Raw genomic sequence first — 21,611 nt, 5'->3', positions numbered from 1 at the left:
TTTTTACTGTAAGGTCCCACTGTAATAACAAAAATACAGCTTCAGCCAACAAACTTAACACCAGACTTACTAGACACCTAATAATGTTTTAGGGTAAACACATACCGTATTACATGTTTCAGCATGGAGGTTTCCTTCAACTTAATTAAATAAAACTACTTTTTGCTATAAAATAATTGAGTAATGTTTTGACACATTCTACTGTATATGTGTTTACTTATGTGCTGTTTCTTAATATATATATTTATCAAATAAACAAAGAAAGTCAAAAGAACAAATAGAAAAGTGGACAGGTACATACGTTTAAGTGACATTCAATAGTATACAGTTTCTATATGGAAAAACATTAAGAGACATTAATGGTGACATTTGAAGACATTTTTTCTGTTTTCATTTCTGTTTTTGTTTTTTTATTAATAAATACCAAACAAACAAACAAAACCGGAAGTAGGGAATGCTCTTGCTTAATCACATTGTGTAGACTAGTTTATTAGCAAAAGCCATTTGAAAGTATAAAGCTCATGACACCCAAAACGTGACCTAAAAACTAAAGCTTAATTTAATTAATTAATTCTCATAGACACCTTTTAGATGAATTTATTTATTGATTTATTGCTTGTTTCTTGACATCTGCCTGGCATCAAAAACCCGGAAGTGGGCGTGGCTATCACTATCGAGTGACGTTTAATAGGTGGCCAATAGTCAGTTTTGTGTCTGTAAATATTTTTATGTAAAACTTTTTTTGTGTGTTTTATAATCATTAAATGCAAAAAATATATAAATGGATAAACAAAACTAAATAAAACCGGAAGTTTTGACGGACGCGTGATACACAATGCGCAGGCGCAAAGGTTCGGCGCATGCGCGGTGCCTAATGGAAGCAGGACGCAGCTCGGGCTGTGACAGTGTGGGGATGATTTGAGAGTGAGTGCATGAACCTGTGGCTATAACGGCTGTGTGCAGCGTGAAAGCGATGCGTTATAACCGAGACATAAGCACTTCATAGTGCAAAAGACATGTGAGCGGGTGTCATTCGGAAACGCGACGCAGGAGATGTCGGAGGTGGGATTAGTTTGGGATTGAGACGCTGCGTTTTTACTCTATTACTTCTGGGCTTAATGAGTGTCCAAAGTGAGAGGAGCCTCGCTGGAAGTTTGGACGCAGCGCCATCTTTGGTCCCAATTCTCCATCAGCGACCCCGGGCCTGGCTTTAAAAACACCGACATCTCCACCAGCGGCATCCGTGACACAGGTAATGACAGCGTGTTTGTGATATTTAAAGTTCGTTTTCCCTTGAAACTATCCTCAGTTCCTGCATTGGACCGAGAGAATGTCTAATTCACAGTTTTGACCCTGGATGTGAACAGGCCGCGGGATGACTGCTCCAGTCTCCCTGCTAGCGCACGCGCTAAAGCGGTTATTCTTCACCAACCGTTTCGTTGGTTTTTAATTTTTAAATTTTTTTAAAACACAACTTCCAGTTTAAGAAGTTTTTTCCCCCCACAGAAGTGTTTTTTATTTATTGTTTATTATTGATTATTGACAGCACAACATGTTCATGTATTGCGATGTCAATGTGCCTAGCCTAGCCTGGTGTCAGTAATGCCCTTTAAACACCACATAACACTTAAATAACACCCGAGCTGGTCAGTTAATCAGCCACAGTGTGACGTCATTTGATCAGAAATTAAACTGTGGCTGTGGTGTTGTTTTTGTACATGGAGCTTGTGCGTTTTAAACATTACATCAGGATTAAACAGGGAGGTTAATCTCTCTTTTTTTTTTTGTTTCCCTTTTCCTGCTTTGCCTTGTCATGCCTCAGCACGTCTGTCACACTATTTCACCACAACCTTTCACAGGCCTTTTAAAGTTAACCACAAAACAACACCCATTTTTCACGGTTTGCTTCACCTGTTCATTAGTGTGACCGTGTATATACTTTAAAATGCATACAGTATGATGGAATACAGAATCGTCTTGGAGATTGAAAGTGATGGATGAATTAGTTTTGGTGACTCATTCTGTACTAATCTTGCGTTTGTCCAATTAAATGCACTTTAAAACACAAGTCCTGCCCCTTTCTTAGGCAAAGCTCTTTTACATTTTTTTTGTTTCCTCTAAGTTTTTGTGCAAGTTGAGTGTCTTTTACACCGGCATGGCTTCTCCATCATTATGGCCCTGATGTTAACGTCCTTGAATGATCCAGCTGAGACGCCTAACTGCTTACCCCCGAACATACAAACGTGTCTCCGTTGTCCACTTTGTGATTGTGATCAGATTTCATACATCATTTTTGTGACATGTTTATTAGTCTTTAGTTGCGGAGGCTTCAGATGTCTCACGGTGATGACTCTTCATTATCTTTAAGCGTCACCAATGATCAGCCGTGTCTCAAACTTTTCTGATATAACTACAGAGAGTCACCTCATTAGGACACTGTCCTCGTTAAAGTCGACACTGTGTGGATGAGAAATGTTTCAACAGTTGACCAAAATGCTGACATGGATGACAGATTAGTGCCAAAGTTCATGACTTCATCCAGGAAGCAGAAATGTGCAGGTCTGGATAAGATAAGTACGACTGCTTTAATTTTTTGGTGTAATAATGTATTAGTCTGGATTGACTTCTCATCTGTTTTTTTTGCTCCGGGGTCAACAATTATAAATGGTGACCTATTCGTGTGATGACGCAGGAAAACGTTTCACATTTGTGATTCTGGAATTTTGAGAGCATACTCATCAGACGTGTTTGATGGTGATGAAAATTGCCTTACTTTTAGCATCAAGCATGTGCTAATTGCACTGATGCACGTCACAAGAGCGAGTATGTTGAGGTGCTGCTGAACTTCAGAGAAACTGCAGAACACTGCATGGCGGCAGCAGTTTAAATAAACCATCATGTCTTGCTCCATTTTAAAGCTTCACTTTTCCAGGTCTCTCATGTTTAGGTTTGTTTCTCTTTTAATTATTCCCACCAGTATTCATAAATCTTCTGCTGCAGAATCGTTAGTGTCCTTTGGAGTGTTTATAACATAAACATTATCAGATCGGAAGTTTGGTTTCCAGGCAGGGTTTCTGTACAACTACAATCTCCAGAAAAAGCGTATAAACTTAATCTATTGTTTTTATTTTTGTTCTTTTTTTTTAAACCATGTTTTACTTTATATCAAGCGGGTAATTATTATTTAGGTGAGGCATAAAAGTGTCCACAGGAAGTCCCTGACTTACGAACATTCGAATTACATAATTTCCGCAGATACGAACGGACCACGGTTCAATGAACATTCATAGATTTAAAAAAAACTTCGGAAGTAGCTAACATGTGTTGTACAAAAAACAGACACTGCAGTGAACCAGATATCAATGTTTACAATTATATAAAATATTCTCAGTGTGTGAGTGAATGTATAAAACGTTTAAAGTCCGGTTTATTGTATGTGTGTGTGGAGGGGGGATAGGTCAGCATCATTGGTTTTAATGAATCAATCCTGGAGCACGGTGATAGAAAACGTTTATCCTGTAAAGCTGTCCTGATGGTAAATAATTCTAATTTCGGAAAATCCTCAACAAAACAGAGTTCAAAGTCCAATACAGTGGAAAACAGCTCTGGGACAAAATCGTGTCCGTTCAAGTGTGTAAGCCTGTTTGATTTTTACTGACCACTGATCAGCGAGTGTGAGAATTTAGGCAAAGACTTTTTCCTATCATCGAGCATCAGGTTATTTGCAATGGTGTAGGTACCAGATCTGCTCCTCTTCCTATGCCAGCTGATAATGTCGCACTTTGTAAAATCAACGTGATGTGGACAAAATACATTGTGCCGCGACAGACGCAACATTTGCATGTAGATATATAGATACGTAAATATATATTGATAGATATATTTCACATTTGAGTTGGCAATATATAATTCTCTTTCCCATTCGAATATGTGTATTTTAATCATGTAGTTTTTAAGCCCTTCTGAATCACGGCCTTTCTGCTCTTGGGGAATTTTACAGATTTTGTAAAAAATTTCGTATTTCTGTATAAAAGTTCTGCACGGTTCGTACTCGGCCACATCGTCGTACTCCATCGTATGTTGTGGAACGTCAGCCACAACACTTCTGGTATCCACACTGGATGTAACAGACTGGTGTTCGTTCTGCAGTGTGTGTCTCTAACATGACAAAATGGCTCCTGTGTGCTGTCTGTGTGATGAACGAGTAGGACTGGGTCAGTGTGTGTGTGTGTGTTTACTCAGACATTTTAAACCCAGACGAATCTTGTTTTTTCCTACAGACACTTGTGTGTTTGTTTCTCTCTCTCTCTTACGCTCAGGCACAGGCACACACACACACACACACACACACACACACACACACACACACGCATGCACATACACAGTTGGTACAACTACATGCCAAAAAGTGCTTGCAGCTGAAATGCTCCCAAGATGGAGGAAGGGTGGCAGCGTGGCACACACGAAGGTCAACAGAGAGAAAGAAAGAAACATTGCAGGAGAAAAATTAGGAAACAGAATGAGCAAGGTGGAGAGACGGGCAGGTGGAGAGAGAAACGCGCATACACGGAGCGAGAGATGGAGAGTGTCCCACACGTAGGGAGATGGACATGACACAGAGTTGGAGAGGGAAATAATGAGAGAGGTCGAGAAAGAAAGAGACGCATGAGGTGAGAAATGGAGGGAATCACACACATGTGGAGAGAGAGAGACATAACGAGAGAGAAAGAGATGAGAGGAGAAAAGGTGGAGAAACAGATGGAAAGACAGACAAACTTAGAGAGGGATACAGATAAATTAACAGAATATAGAAAATGAAAGAAATAGAGAGAGAAAGGTGGAGAAACAGGGAGAGCCTGATGGATGATCACTTGGAGAGAGAGAGAGAGAAAAGTTTAAAAGAAGATCCTCAATACTCAGGTGTTAAATTGAAGTGCAGTATGAGGCATGCAGATTTTTTTTTTTTTATGATTAAAAAGAAAAATAATTTAATTGTTTAGTGGGAGGTCGTCAGTGCTTTCTTTTTTAGTAACACATAGTGAATGGAAAAAAATATGATTGCCATATCAGGGGAAAAAATGCTGATGTGAAACTAGAATGTGTATGTACACTTCATGAGCAAAAGAAAAACAGTCACCATTTCAGAAGGGTCAAATCATCGAGCAAAGAAAACAACTAAGGAGATTTTAAATAATTTGTAACTGGGTTAAGAAGTCATGAACACATTATCAAAACCTGGAAGCGTCAAGTTTGTGGAAGAAACACAATCATGAATGAAGATCACTTAAATTTTTTACTTGATTGAGATTTAACAGCTGTGTGTCCATAAGAAAACGACTTGTTAGTGAAACTCATCAGAACAAAAAGCATCAGTTTACTAGAAAGCGTATAGATCAGACTTTGAAGCGAAGAAAGAAGGTCATGTGACCTGATGAGTCCTGATTGTTGGGTAAGAAGGGAAGCGCATGAAGCGATGCGCCCATCACGCATAGTGTCAACTGTACAAGCCTCTGGAGACAGTGTTATGATCTGGTGTTGCTTCAGTCGCTCAGGTCGAGACTCGGCAATGTTATGTGGCAATAAAATAAAGTCAGCTGACGACCTGAATGTACTGAATCACCAGGTTATCACATCTATGGGGGTTTTCTTTTTCCCTGATGTCACGGGGTCGTGTTCCAGAGTGTGAACGAGAGATCCTGGGAGCAGAAGGAATAATTTTTAACCGTCAACTGGACACCACATTGTGTGTGTGTGTGTGTGTGTGTGTGTGTGTGTGTGTGACTTTTTTACAGTTCTAGTACAGATGTACAGGGTGGGCCATTTATATGGATACACCTTAATAAATGTTATAAAATGTGTTCAATGTGCTGCCCATTGTGTTGGATGTCTCCCGCAGTGTTGCTATCAGTGTGTGAAGAGTGGAAGAAGAGGGTTGCATTGACGATCCAAAACAATGGGCAGCACATTGTACACATTGTATAACACATTTATAACATAAATTTTATAAGTGGTCAGAAACTTGTAAATAACTTATGAAAGAATAAAGTTACCATGAAAGAATCAAGCACACCTTTGTTTTTCTTGTGAAATTCCCAATAAGTTTGATGTGTCACATGACCCTCTTCCTATTGAAAAAAACAAAAGTTGGATCCAAAATGGCCACCATGGTCAACACCCATCTTGAAAAGTTTTCCCCCTCACATATACTAATGTGCCACAAACAGGAAGTTAATATCCCCAGCCATTCCTCTTTTATTAAGGTGTATCCATAGAAATGGCCCACCCTGTAGTTATTCGGCTTGTTTTTGTTGATCAGTGTTTGAAACCTCTCAGTAATTTCTCTCCGTGTGAAGGTGTGTGGGCGAGGGAGACTGAGTGAGCGAAGATACCATTACATTTTATTTCACACTGTGATGGTCACACATCCACTCACATCTGTTATGCCACGACTGTTCGGTGTGTTTGTGTGTGAGGTGAGTGGATGGTGTGTTTTGGACACACTCCTGCACCCAGAACACACACACACACACAGACAGTCGAACAGTTTAAAGGTCTATTCATTTGATCCTCTCAGTTTGACACCAAGGCAGTATTAATGCCCATGTGCTGTGTGAGTGGACTCTGTGCGTGCGAGTGTGTTGTAACGGGTTCGACCCTTGTGCGCGGGTGGCACCACAGACGCACTCTCACACGAGGTCTTATGGGAGCCTACGGAGTGAGCGAGGAGCGATTTAGGCCGCGACAGTGTATTGTGATAGTTTGTTCACGTGTGTGTTACAGAGATGGAGGAGCTGCAGTCACTGGACCCCCGCAGACAAGAGCTGCTCGAGGCACGCTTCATGGGGGCAGTTAGTGGAAACACCGGGGGCAGCACGGGCAGCGCCAGCGGAGGAGCCAAGGTGTGTGTGATGCGCTCACACATACACACACACACACACACACACACACACAGACGTTCATAGTGTACAGTTACCTAGAAGTTTAAGTGTGTGTGTGTGTGTGTGTGTGTGTTTTTTTTTAGGGCTTGATCAATAATGAATGCTCCAACCACAGCTTTGGCAGTCTGGGATCATTAAGTGACAAGGAGTCTGAGGTAATAATACTGACACGTGTGTGTGTGTGTGTGTATATGTGTGTGTATATATATATATATATATATATATATATATATATATATATATATATACACACACACACACACAATAAGTGATTACCAATTCGTAGTCACTAGTGTCACGCGTCACTCATTCCTTCTCCCGTCTTTTCGGCAGAACTCCGATCTGAAGCGAGGAGGCTCTCCGGCGTATTCCGTAAGCCAGCCGCCTTATTCGCTTAAAATATTGGCACCCGCTTAATCCCCATGCCCAGACACCATGGCTCAGAATCAATCTCGCAGTATATTTAAATCTTTTTTTTTTTTTTTTACTTCTTTTTTTTTTTTTGCAGACACCTGAGAAGAAACACTCTGAGACGACTAGGAGGAAGAGAAAAGCTGACAACCAATCAGAGGCCAGCCAAGGTGTGACCCACTGATGAGAAATAATAAGGTCACAGTTTGGTAGATTGAGTTGTAGGGAGTGGGCGATGTTGGAATTTTTGACGTTAGCGTACGTGTCACTCGTGTATACGAGTGTGTGAACAGTGAGTTTATGGAATTATTAGAGGCTTGTTAAACAGACTTTATTGTCAGAGATAAAGGAGATACTGCATGTCATATTTGTCCAGAGATGTAACTAGAGATTCCATGACAGATTGTCTTTTTATATGTTAATTTTACTTTCCAGGGAAGTCTTCCGGCCGAGGAGCAAAGATCAGCGATTACTTTGATGTAAGTGTTGTTAATTGTGCGTGTGTGCGCGTGCGTGTGTGTGTGTGTGAGCATGGGTTTACAAAGTACACACAACCGAGTATTCACGAGGTTTGCTTTACACTCCAGTGTATCATTGATCCTCTCGATGCTGCAGTTTCAGGCAGGGAACGGCTCCAGCCCCGTCAGAGGAATGCCGCCTGGTCTTCGTGCCCCTCACGGCTCTCATTCTGCCCCTGGCTCCATCGTAAGTGTCTCTGTTCTTACCGTTCTGTTCATGTTTTGTGATTTATTATTATTATTATTTTTCCTCAATCATTTTCGTCTCTGACCATCAGGTACGACAGAACAGTTCCTCACCCACCAGCCTGTGTTTCACCGATCAAATGATGCAACCAAAGCAGCTGAGTTTCAGAAGTGTGCAGGTAAACAAACACTCCGCAGCATACCAATAGAGGACAGGGTGTGGCTTTGAGCCTGGTTCTTCCTTCGCCCACTCTGTCACGTCTGGATTGTTCCTTAGGGATCCAAATCTACATCCGAGGATTCTGTAAAGCTGCTTCCTGTGACTAACTGTTTGTTGTTAATTCAGTTTCTATAAAGATTTTATTAATGGTGCTAACATCTATTTATTCCTGTGGGATTTGCTTACTGGTCTGTTCTCACTCAGAGAGTAGAGCTTCTGGGTTTTCATCTACGAGCTAATGAATATGAGCTAATGACCCGACGTCTAAATGACGCATTACAATAGAAACACTGAAACGTGCAATTTGCGAGCAGCACTGGCTCATGGTAGCGTTTCCGATACATTTGATTCTACATTCGTGAGTAAAAAGTTTGACATCAAGGCCACAAGGCGGAAAGAAAATAAACTTTTCCATCCTGATACAGAAATACTGATGGATAAGTCGGCCCCTCTGACCTCATGCACGTGAGGCAGTACAGATCAAATAATTGAAGAAGTGCTACTCCATCTGACACAATCCATGCGCAACTAAAATTGTGTCTCAAACCACATACTTGTCTACTACTCTATATCAATATTAAACCCTAAGGGTTTCTTAGCTGACAAATTAACAGTTAAATAATCAATTATCAGTCAGTTATTAATGGAAATCAAAATTCATTATTAAGTGTTAATTTAATTTAAACAAGCGGCATAATCCCAACAAATTAATGATGTTAGGCAAATTAACGAAGTACAGTTTAAATGAACAGAACAAAAGAAAAACAATACGACTCTAAAATAGTAGATAAATGAACTACAGAGAACTTTTATGCAAAACAAAGCCTTATTTGCTAATACATTTTAGTGTTTACATTTTATATGGCAATTCATTGATTTATGATTAGCATCCATAGTACTAACACAAACACATAGTGTCCGCAACAGGTAGTGTTTAAATTCTAATAACCTCTTAAATCTCTCAAGAGGACTTTTCTAGATAAGTAAATATTTTTGAATATACAGTGTAGGGAATCACCAATTGATACAATATTATCATGATGCCTTAGGTGGAGATTCAATTAATATTCTGTAAGTAAATTCTTACCTTATTTTTTAAAAAGGTTCATCATAACTTAAAAGTTGTATAGCTTAGCTTTATTCAGCAGCTTCACAAATGAACTGGACACGTGTAATTAAAAGTAGCCCTTTCCTTATAAACAATACGAACTAACTTCAAATACAAGAGTTCAACGTTTAACTTCAAATTTAATTTAACAAAAAGCCACATTTTTCCTGATCATCATGTATTTCTGTCATCCACTATTGTTATTTCTAAACAAAACTTGGTGAATTGTTCACTCTTACCACAAGGGATAAAAATGTGTGAATAGTTCAGAGTGCGCCATCTGTAGGATTATAAAGAAACTGTGATGTTTTACCGCCTTAAATGCCTCCAAAGTCTTGAGTGTAATGAGTGGCCTTTAAGGCTAATTTGCTCGTTTGAAGTAACACCAGATCAGAGGCTTTTAAAAGGGTGCAACTTTTTATAACGTAACTTCAAAAAATGTGTCCTGTTGCACCAATCCCGTTCTGATTGACCGGTGCATCTGTACTATAAAATAGTCATTTATGTACTAAATATATATATATATATATATATATATATATATAATATGTGTAAAAATGTGTAATTGATCTGTGACCACCTTATGTGCATGCACCAGTGAGACTGACGCACCATGCAGTTGTACTTAGCTTTTGTGATGCAGGGAAATCACCTTTGTGTATATGATTTTTTTCAGACTGATCTGACCCTGTTAAAGCTTGCTGCCCTTGAGAGCAATAAAAATCTTGATCTAGAGAAAAAGGAAGGCAGAATAGATGACCTGCTCAGGGTAAGATTGCAAAAGGAGTGACTCACAGTGTATTTGTATGATGATGATGATGATCATCATCATCATCTGGCAAAATAACTGAGCACTAATATTGTGTTTGTACTATTAATGTGTTAAGCGTCAGGACTCCTCTGTCTCTCTGATGTCCTCAGGCTAACTGTGACCTGCGGAGACAGATCGAGGAGCAGCAGAAACTGCTGGAACGGTGTAAGGAGCGTCTGAACAAGTGCACCACCATGAGCAAAAAACTGCTCATCGAGAAGGTAAGGCAGCCAGTCACACACCGCTCGGCACGTGTAGCGTGTATTTCCACGTGGACCATTCTTTTTATTGATCTGTTATCTTCCGCATTCGATTGCTGTGTTTTTGAAGTTCGATTTCAGGAATCAGTGCTGACGTGTAACGTGTTCTTCAGATTCCTGAGATATTGTAAATCTTTACTGTACCTAAACCGGGCGTGGGTGTAGAACTGTGACCCTTATGTTTTGCGTCTGATCAGAGCACCCAGGAGAAGCAATCGTGTCGGGAGAAGAGCATGCAGGATCGTTTACGGCTCGGTCACTTCACCGCTGTGCGCCACGGGGCGTCCTACTCGGAGCAGTGGACAGATGGATACGCCTTTCAGAACCTGGTCAAGTAAGAAACGTATAATATTATTATTATAATTATTAATAATACAGTGGAACCTCGATTCACGATTGCCCCAGAGTACCAACAAATTAGTTTGCGACCAAACAAATACCTAAAATTTGTCTCTGTTTACAAACTCCACCTCAGTTAGTTGTCAGAGAATAAATAAATTCTGTTTACCTGTACTCCTGTCCTGTACGATCGGCGTACGACCAAATCGAGTCGCGAACAGACCTTAGGATCCAGTTATGGTCGTGAACCGAGGTTCTACTGTAATAATAATAATAATAATAATAAAAATAAATATAGTCACAAGCAACGATGATGTCCAAGCACCCTGCGCACCACACAACCTGTGTATTATTTGAGTGCGTTAAGACCTACAAAAAAAAAAAGCCATTGCCGCACGGATGCACCGCACAACTTGCAGATTTGTAGAACTAATGGCAGCAGATTCCAACCTGTTAAATTTTAATGAGTTTTTGAGCATGTTAAGACCCCCAAAAAGTCCAGAAGGGTGGAAAAAAAATCCTTAGAAAAAAAACCCTATAGTGCTTGTGCCCTTAATATTATTATTATTATTATTATTATTATTATAAATTTGGTTTGTAATGAAACAAATGTGTGTGTGTGTGTGTAGGCAGCAAGAGTGGATCAACCAGCAGAGGGAAGATATCGAAAGGCAGCGGAAACTTCTCGCAAAGCGTAAACCTCCGAACACAATGCCGTCTCAGAGCCCGGCGCCTTACAGCGAGTCCAAACCCAGAAAGACCAAAACAGTGAACGGAGCGGACAACGATCCCTTCGTCAAACCCAGCCTACCTACACTGTACGCAGCACACACATGCAAACACACACATACCTGTCATGTCTATAGAGTAATTAGTTTGTTATGAGGGAATAAGAACTTTAACACTGCTTTATTGTGTTCATTTATTTATTTATTTTATTAATTGTTTCAGGTTGACCTTGGCAGAGTATCATGAACAGGAAGAGATATTTAAACTACGCCTGGGCCATCTGAAAAAGGTCTTTCTCTCTCTTTCACACACACACACACACAGAATATATAATTACGTTGCCACGGTATTGACTTGAATTTCATCTGATGGTTCGCACTGTCGCCTTGCACCTTTAGGGTTTGGGTTCGAATTCCGCCCAGGCGTTTTTCCTTCCCATGCTTGGTGGGTTTCCTCCGGGGACTTAGGTTTTCTTCCCAAAGTCCAAATTGGTGTTCCCAAATTGTCCGTAGTGTGTGAGTGTTTGTATGTGTGTGTGTGTGCCCTGCGATGGATTGGCACCCTGTCCAGGGTGTACTCCGCCTCGTGCCTTAGCCTCCTGGGATAGGCTCCAGACCCCCGTGACCCTGAATACAGGATAAAGAGGTTTAGACGATGAGAGTGAGTGAGTGAATTGCATCTGTTCATGTATCTGATTTCTACACTTGAGCAGTTTAGGGTTAGGGGCCGTGCTTAAGGGCCTGGAGGTCAGAAGTCAGCGGTCAGCAGTGTGCTGTTTAACCTCGTGACCCGTATTCACGTGATCCGCTAGCGCTTTATTCAGTCAATATTGTGTAGGTGGACTAAATTATCTGACCTGATGGAGGTCAGTTTTCGATTCAGAGTAGATTTTTTAAGCTTTTTTAAATTATTTAGATAAACTTACAAAATCCTTAAGTTTACGTGCAGTTTGTTTAAAAACACCACTCGAGTGTGATGTAGAATATTGTCAGGAGTAAAGATTATTGCCTTGTGCGTGACCTGACATGTAAACTAATTCAAGTTACACTTTTTGTGTTTATTAGATACTTTTCAGCAGGTTGTAATACTTTAGAACCTGTAAGAAATATACAGAGTGATTCCCCCGAAAGAGGCCCAGAATATTCTTGTTAGGATGAAGCAATCTGAACGAAACGGCATACAAGGTGCTCCTCAAGTGTTTGGAGCTCAGAACACGCCGGGACGCCCCAGAGTCGGGGTGATAATATAGGCGCCAACAGACAGCCAGTGCTCCGTTTAACGCCATACCCCCACACACTCAGTCACTCCTCACTCCAACATGGGGGTGTAAATTAACAAGCAGCGTGTGTCTTATAGTGTGAACCTACTGGGTCACCGATTCGTTTAAACAAAGTCAGTGGATTTAAGAAGAAATGTGGTGTTCCTGAAATCACTGCTGTTCCCCCGATGTCCTTGCTGATACGCTTAGGAACACAGAACGCCGCGTCAACATTCGTCAGGCAGAAAACAGAGATTACTTTCAGCATCGCGTGTAATGCAATCGATTACACATACGTCAAAGTACGTACACAAAGCGTTTTTTTTATTTTTAGATTGCTTCATCAGAAGAGTAATTACAGGATATTTTGGGCCTCTTTCGAGTGAATCACCCTGTGTAACAGCCTTGAAATAAATCACGCACTGAACATTCGTGATGTTTATTCAAAAAAAAAAAAAAAACAGTTGAATGGAATTGACAGTCTACCTGTTATTCACTTCATCTGGCTAACTCGTGTTGTTAGCAGTGTCTGCTGTTTTTTTTTTTTCCCCCTCATCTTTACAATCGTATTTGTAGGAGGAAGCGGAGATTCAGGCCGAGCTGGAGCGTCTGGAGCGAGTCAGGAACCTGCACATCCGGGAGCTGAAGAGGATCAGTAACGAGGACAGCTCCCAGTGAGTCCCTCTCTTTCTGTGCGTGTGTGTGTTTTATTTTCTCTCTCTCAGACAGTCTCGTCTACACACTCATCCTTCCCACGTGCTTGAAAAAGCAGAAGCCGTAAGAATGACGTTAAGGAAAGTTTTTTTTTTTTTTTTTTTAAATGAAACATTTCCTGCTCTTTGTCTTTGGCCCAAGTTTGCTTGCGTCTCTGAGCATGAAATAATTATGGGATGGGAAAACCATTTACATAATGACATTTAGAAATGGTTGTGAAAACTACATATCTGATTTTTTTTTTCTTTTGCGTGGAGATCCTCAGCTACATTTTTAAAAAGTTTTTATTTACAGCAGCAAGTACAATTTTTAGAGAGAAACATCACCTGGTTACAAAATAAACAGATTTTCTCACTATAGCTATAACTATTAGTTATCCAGCAACTTGATCTTTCTCAGCATGAGGAAGTCGCACTTAACGAGCAGGACATCTCTTTAGACATCTTTATGTGGCTGTTTTTATGGCAGTTTTTGTTTAAATGGCCCTTAACACAGCGTGATCTTTGTAGAACGAAAACCGGGATGTTACAGGTAGGCACACAAAAAAAAACATTTAAAACAAAAAATACTACAAATGCTATGGTTTAAAAATCTCCAACATCATTGCTTATTAATCATTCAGACTGTGTGCTGATAATCTTCTATACATATAATAAAAAGTTGGTGTGTTTGTACATTGAAGATATTTGCGGAAAAAATAGAACACATCCAGATGTTTTTTTAGGATGTTTGTCTCTGTGCACGCAGACTACTGAACAAATTTGTGTTTGTGTGTTTGGTGTCTAGGTTTAAAGATCACCCAACCCTCAACGACCGATACCTGCTGCTGCACCTGCTGGGCCGAGGAGGATTCAGTGAGGTTTATAAGGTGACTCGGTTCATCAGTGCCACGCTGCTCTGTTCCCGTTGTTAAAATTCTCAGTGCAGAGCGTTGGATGATCTGTAAAGTTATTCCTGGTGGACATGGAGCCATAAAGTCTCTGCCTTTGCTGCTCCTTATGGCGTGCGTGCGTACGTGCGTGCGTGCGTGCGTGCGTGCGTGCGTGCGTGCGTGCGTGTGTGTGAGAAAACGCTAAGGAAATGAGACAAATGAACAATACATCATCCAATTCAGAAACGGACGAATACTTTTGACATCATCAGATCTGATACTATACAATATAAATTAGATTATTTAGTAAGGATGAGAATCACCAGTGAACACGTGATACGTTGTTGTTATAACAATACCTAATAGGTGCAGATTTAGTTTATATTGCGGTTTTATGAATCTCCCCTGATTTGATATTAAAAGAATTTTAGATTTAGAAACTATGATAAATTTGATGCAGTATAAAAGTGATGCTAAAGGCAACATTTGTTTATTTGTCCAGACTGCTGAAGAGTGCTGGACTGATTTATAAAGAGTATTACATCACGTTCAATCCATATTTGACCAACTTTGTGTCGAATCTGAGTAAGCCCTTGTGTTAACTTGTGAATGATTTCTGTAAAGAACTTTTTTGTTAATATCAGAGGGCAAATGACCTTTTTTTTTTTTAAATAACCAATTTATGATTGTTGCCTCTACTAATTTAACTTGTTATTTTAACTTGTCTAGTCACATGACTTGCTCATATGCAGACTTTTGTTTTGTTATTATTTTTGAAGGCTTTTGATTTGTTTGAGCAACGGTACGCAGCAGTGAAGATCCACCAACTCAACAAGAACTGGAGAGAGGAGAAGAAGGAGAATTACCACAAGTACGTACACCTTTAAACTTGTACTTTTGAACAGATCCAAATGTCTCTAGTAGTCATGGCGATACGGCGTCTGCTTTTCTGCCTTAAACAGGGATATTACAGGGTAAACATGTAATTTTTTTTTCAATTTTTTTTTTTTTTTTTTTCATGTTTGTAAAGCTGCTTTAAGACAGTGACCATTGTTAAAAGAGCCATGAAATTGAATTGAATTAATGCTTTAATACAGGTTTTCTAACCCCCTTATAAACCCTATAGCATTCCATACTTTTCTGCTTTTAAACTCGGTTTGTTCTTTGTTGGTTTCCTTATCGATTGATTGTAAGTTTTGCGTTTGTGCTCTTTCCACAGACATGCATGTAGAGAATACAGAATCCACAAGCAGCTGGACCATCCCAGGATAGTCAAACTGTACGACTACTTCTCCCTGGACACGGACACGTGAGTCACGAGCAGCACGCAAGCTTTTGTTAAGCATATGTATATATGAATGCTCCTTGCCTTATATCCTTTTATAAAGATTTAAAAAAAACAACAACAACAACAACAAAAAATAATGTACAGCATGAAACAGCCCTCTAGCACTCCATACTGGTGATTAACTTTAATTTACACAAGCTAGATTAAACTAACCGGACAGCGTTTACTACTACAGCAACACAATAAGAGCAGACATGGATGAGCTGATCGCGTGTCCCCGTCCTCCAGGTTCTGCACAGTGTTGGAGTTCTGTGAGGGGAACGATTTGGACTTCTATCTGAAGCAGCACAAGCTGATGTCCGAGAAAGAAGCCCGTTCTATCGTCATGCAGATCGCCAACGCCCTCCGATACCTCAACGAGATCAAACCGCCAATCATTCACTACGACCTCAAACCAGGTGAGGCACACCAACGTCTCTCAGCTGGTAGACTGTACCTGTGTGTGTGTGTGTGTGTGTGTGTGTGTGTTACTATCTAAGACATCTTAGTGTTCCAGCAGCAGCTGATTGTTTTATTACATGGAACGCAGTGTTTTTTTTTTTTTTTTTTTTGTCGAGTGTCCGCATTTGAGGCAATGTTGTGTAACTCGGAGAAAGAAACGTTTCTATTCAGGATGACAAAACCATTTCCGTGCTTAAAGTGTTGCATAATATTTCCACATTTGAAGACACAATTGGGCACAAATAAAAAGTATTAGAAGATGATCCCATGTTGTCCTTTTATGTCCTGCCCTGAATGCTTGCAACGTCAGAAATGCATCAGATTCTCTTGTGAGGTCATACTGGTTGGCATTTCACCAAATTTTTGCAAAACCCTTTGTTGACGCTGCCAAACTAGTGTGTATTAATGTGAGCTATCTTCTCCCAGGTAACATCCTGCTGGTGGACGGTACGGCGTGCGGAGAGATAAAGATCACCGACTTCGGCCTGTCGAAGATCATGGACGACGATAATTATGGCGTGGACGGTATGGACCTGACCTCGCAGGGAGCAGGGACCTACTGGTGAGCCAGGACCGTTTGGGACGGTACAGCAGAGCTGTGAATGAAGGATGTTACAGGTTTATAACCGTGTGTTTTTTAATGTTTTATGTTTTAGGTATTTACCACCAGAGTGTTTCGTGGTTGGAAAAGAGCCACCAAAGATCTCCAATAAGGTGGACGTCTGGTCTGTGGGCGTCATCTTCTTCCAGTGTCTCTATGGACGCAAGGTAATTTGTGCGCACACACACAAAACCACATTTAAAATAAACAGGTTTAAACTCAAGAACTTTTTAATGATGTAAACCTCATGTTGTGTTGGAGCTATAGCTGGGTAATATCACACATACATACAGTGGGGCAAAAAAAGTATTTAGTCAGTCATCAATTGTGCAAGTTCTCACAGTTAAAAAGATGACAGAAGCCTGTAATTTTTATCATAGGTATACCTCACCTATGAGAGACAAAATAAGAAAAGAAAATCACATTGTAGGATTTTTTAAGAATTTATTTGCAAATTGTGGTGGAAAATAAGTATTTGGTCAATAACAAAATTTCATCTCAATACTTTATATACCCTTTGTTGGCAATGATGGAGGTCAAATGTTTTCTGTCTTCAAAAGTCTTCACAAGGTTTTCACACAATGTTGCTGGTATTTTGGCCCATTCCTCCATGCAGATCTCCTCTAGAGCAGTGATGTTTTGGGGCTGTTGCTGGGCAACACAGACTTTCAACGCCCTCCAAAGATTTTCTATGGGGTTGTGATCTGGAGACTGGCTAGGCCACTCCAGGACTTTGAAATGCTTCTTACGCAGCCACTCCTTTGTTGCCCGGTTGGTGTGTTTGGGATCATTGTCATGATGAAAGACCCAGCCACGTTTCATCTTCAATGCCCTGCTAATGGAAGGAGATTTTTACTCAAAATCTCACGATACATGGCCCCATTCATTCTTTCCTTTACATGGATCTACTATCTAAGGTCTACTGTACCTATGATAAAATTACAAGCCTCTCTCATCTTTTTAAGTGGGAGAACTTGCACAATTGCTAGCTGACTAAATACTTTGTTGCCCCACTGTATTGCCATATCAATCTGTGTGTGTGTGTGTGTGCGCGTGTGTGCGCGTGTGTGCGCGTGTGTGCGCGTGTGTGCGCGTGTGTGATTCTGCAGCCGTTCGGCCATAACCAGTCTCAGCAGGACATCCTCCAGGAGAACACCATCCTCAAAGCCACTGAAGTCCAGTTCCCTCCCAAACCTGTGGTCAGCAATGAAGCCAAGGTACACACACACACACACACACACACACACACCACTGTACAGGTAGTCTCCAACTTACGAACATTTGAGTTATGAATTTCCGCATATACACATACGGACCATGATTCTATGAACATCCGTTTATGCAAACAAATCACAGAAGTAGCTCACGTGTTATACAAATACAAAGTATAATTCTGAGAGAGAAATCAGTTGGCCTCACCGGTTTCAGTGAATAAGACCGGGAGCACAATCGTAGAATAAAAAGTCTGTCTTGTAAAGCTGTCCTGATTATAAATAATCCTAATTTTGGAAAATCCTCAACAAAACAGAGTTCACAGTCCAATACAGTTGAAAACAGCTCTGAGACAAAATGGTATCCAGGATTCCCCTTATGATTAACAGGCACAGAGACAACACGTTACATTTTACTTTTAGATCAATTTCCGTATGTGTGGTTACGTTTTTTGCCCACACGTTTGGAATGCTTTACATTGTATATTCGTATCAAAGGCGTATAAGACTCACTCTGTCTGACTTAAGAACGAACCCCGAATTATGAATGTGACCCGGAACGGAACTCGTTCGTAAGTCGGGGACCACTTGTATTCACACTCCCATGTCCACACACCATGCTCACACCAGCTCCTCATCACTCATTAGCTCCTCCCTCCTCCTCTTTCTCTCCATGTAGGCGTTCATTCGCCGCTGCCTGGCTTACAGGAAGGAGGACCGATACGACGTGCACCAGCTTTGCAGTGACTCATACCTGCTTCCTCACATCCGGCGAACCAATTCATCTGGAATCCTGCAGGCCACACCCACTAGCCCCGCCTCCTCCTCTCTCATCTCTTACTGAGCTCATGTCTGACCAGTCAGGTGTCACGTAGTTGAATCTTTAGTTTGTGAGCACAGGTGAGAGAGGGGGAAATAAAACTTGAATATTAATCTCACAAGGTGTGTGTGTGTGTGTGTGTGTGTGTGTGTGTGTTGGAGAGGGCATTAAAGTTCACACTTTTCTGTTATTGCTTTCTCATATCCCGTTACTGTGTGTGTGGGAGAGACGGAGCAGGTCCAGGGTAAACATCTAATACTTCAAGTTTCTTCTGATAGATATTTCTGAATCAATGTTTTTCTGAAACTAATTGTTGACCTCTGATGTCATCAGTTTGCACCTCTGTAAGTCCCCACGTTGGATATTTGGATATCGGACATCGTTTCCAAGTTTTCGTGCTGATGTTTCAGAAGGTATTGCGAGTGTTGCAGATAGACCAGCCTCTTCTTCTTTTATGCATCATGCTTTTTTTTTGTATTTAATTGAAATTTTTTATGTGCCATACTTTGTATAATATTAATTTATTGAATGGGTTTGTTTTAAATTATAGGTGTTCGCTTGTTTGCTTTTAGTTTTTAAATTCTTTACTTGATTTATTGCCATATAGTATAAGAGAGCTTAACACAGTTACACAATCCCGCCTTGTCAGTATATCCTACGTATCAAAGTGCAGTAAAGTAAACCATCGCAAGTCGCGGTTTACTTTAGTTAGTTGTCTTCTGTGAAAATGTTACACACAAACACACACACACACTCAGGATGGTCAGGCCGTGAACTAGGACTGGGAGCAATGGACAAGTGTAAGTGTCCGAGAGACTGGGTTCAAGCATCTCAAAAACGGCAGGACTTTTTTAAAATGGCGCTGCACTTACCTGGGCGATAGATGGCGCCAGGATGCACTATGGAAAGAAGGCGAAGACATTGTAATGTTCTGAGCAAAAAAAGTAGTGGATGTTGCATTGACAGGTAACGCTCCTACATAAACTTGGTGCAAACTTGGTTCCCCCTCTTTCATTACGATTAATTCGCCCTGCCACACTGCACAATCATTAAGGAGTAATTGAGGACCATGACAGTTCAAAGTATCGACTCAGCCTCCAAATTCTCCAGATCTCAGTCTGATTGATGGTCTGTAGGATGTGCTGGGAAAATGAGTCTCATCCATGTAGACAAAACCATTGCAACAACTTTCAGGGATCTGCTGCTAACCCCTTGGTGCCACATCCCACAGCTCACCTTCAGAGGTTTTGTGGTGTCTTGTGGTTTCAATTCAATTCAGTTAATTTTTATTTATATAGCGCTTTTAACAAGTCATTGTCGCAAGCACCTTTACAGAATCAAAAGAAGATAAAGGCCACAAGAATGAAATGTGTGGGAAAATAAGAGATAAATCAAATCGATCAGATTGTTCCTGATGGAAAAACATGACTTTATGGTTGTTTTAGTGACGCATTAGATTGATTTTATCGTTAAGGCTGATCTGCGTTTTCTTTTCTTAGTTAAGAAAGACGTGTCTCCTCTTGTCGGTAGTAGACACACACATACTGTACATGATTAGGATGAAAAATGTCAGGATGGTTCATCAGCACTAAGACCTGAAATACAGATGTGGGAGAAGCATGCAGTACACTCTGATGACACCAGAGGGCAGCGATTGGTTGAAATAAATGTCACATGGTGAGGATCTCTGTTGGAATAAGCCGCCATCTCCACTGAAGCAATGTTCATGTTGCTGCTGCTCGCTGTTGCTTTGTAGTTTTCAGTTAAGCTTCAGTTTATTGTTATTTTTGTTTTGTATACTGTACAATTTAACAAGATATGTCATATTTGAAAAGTTTGTCATGAATGATGATACAATCCTTTTTTGTCAGGTATGCAAGATGGGTAAAGTGTGTGTGTGTGTGTGTGTGTGTAAAACAACTTCTAAGCTAACAGACAGAAAGTGGTCCTGACCCTGCCCTGAAACCGTGCGACCAATCAGGAGCCGGAGGCAGTGGTGCTCATTCAGCTTTCTCATCCTCAATCCCTCTCTCTCTCTCTCAGCCCTTCATCTGTGATCTGTCTCTAAAATGCTGCTGCCGTTGTAGGGAATGTAGCCAAAAGAGAAATAAAAATTCCTAAAGCTATTTTAATACACCTGCTTCGCATGCGTTTATTGGCTAACTGGACTTATCTCCGACACACACATACACACACCCCTGCAGAGCCTACTGTAGGGAAATGGTTTGGGACACACATTCAAAGCTGTGCAAGATACCGGTTTAGTTCATTAAGCGAGATTGAAAGAAAAGAAAAATGCTTTCCCGACAGAAATCTTAAGATTAAAGGAGCATTAGGTGCAAGTCATTTACACTTTCAAGTCATACACATGGATTATTTTTCTTATTTACTCTGAGGACATGTTCACAAAACTTGTACAACATACATCAAGACTCTTATTTGGAGGAGGGAAAAAAAAAACAAAAAACTGCACATTGCTATTTAGACCATCATTCTCAATCTGTAATGAACTCTACATATGAAAGTAACACCAATAAAAATGTAAATAAATATTTGTGCTAGATGCCACCGACCACCTTAGATTTTTACAGTATATTGATGATGCATCATACAAGTTTTCTATTTTTAATGTTTTTTAACTTTTAAAACTTTAGATTTGACAGATTATTTAAATTTATTGATAAAAAAACCCTCATAGTATTTTTTTTTGGACAATGCATATACTTTTAACTGTCTAACTTTATACATGCTTATAAATAATTTGACAGTTTAATTAATGATTCCCTTATTTGCCATGTTTCAAGTTACTTTACATCTATTTAAAAGA

General features: G+C 40.3%; 1 protein-coding gene across 1 annotated transcript; it reads left to right on the top strand.

The window, feature by feature from the left end:
- The first annotated feature begins 879 nt into the window (after positions 1 to 879).
- Positions 880 to 19,503, top strand: tlk1b (tousled-like kinase 1b). Its single transcript, XM_053497923.1, has 22 exons — positions 880 to 1,252; positions 6,781 to 6,899; positions 7,022 to 7,093; positions 7,272 to 7,310; positions 7,447 to 7,519; positions 7,785 to 7,828; positions 7,965 to 8,054; positions 8,146 to 8,232; positions 10,058 to 10,150; positions 10,303 to 10,413; positions 10,650 to 10,786; positions 11,421 to 11,609; positions 11,743 to 11,809; positions 13,355 to 13,452; positions 14,279 to 14,360; positions 15,143 to 15,234; positions 15,583 to 15,672; positions 15,940 to 16,109; positions 16,579 to 16,714; positions 16,809 to 16,920; positions 17,863 to 17,970; positions 18,644 to 19,503. Exons 2-22 carry the CDS (start codon positions 6,783 to 6,785, stop codon positions 18,806 to 18,808), a joined length of 2,172 nt encoding a protein of 723 aa, XP_053353898.1. The 5' UTR covers positions 880 to 1,252; positions 6,781 to 6,782; the 3' UTR covers positions 18,809 to 19,503.
- The last annotated feature ends 2,108 nt before the right edge of the window (positions 19,504 to 21,611 follow it).

The sequence above is a fragment of the Clarias gariepinus genome, chromosome 6, assembly GCF_024256425.1.
Source record: "Clarias gariepinus isolate MV-2021 ecotype Netherlands chromosome 6, CGAR_prim_01v2, whole genome shotgun sequence".
Lineage (NCBI taxonomy): Eukaryota > Metazoa > Chordata > Actinopteri > Siluriformes > Clariidae > Clarias > Clarias gariepinus.
Note: the sequence above shows the minus strand (reverse complement) of the source record. Positions and strands in the feature narration are given on the sequence as shown.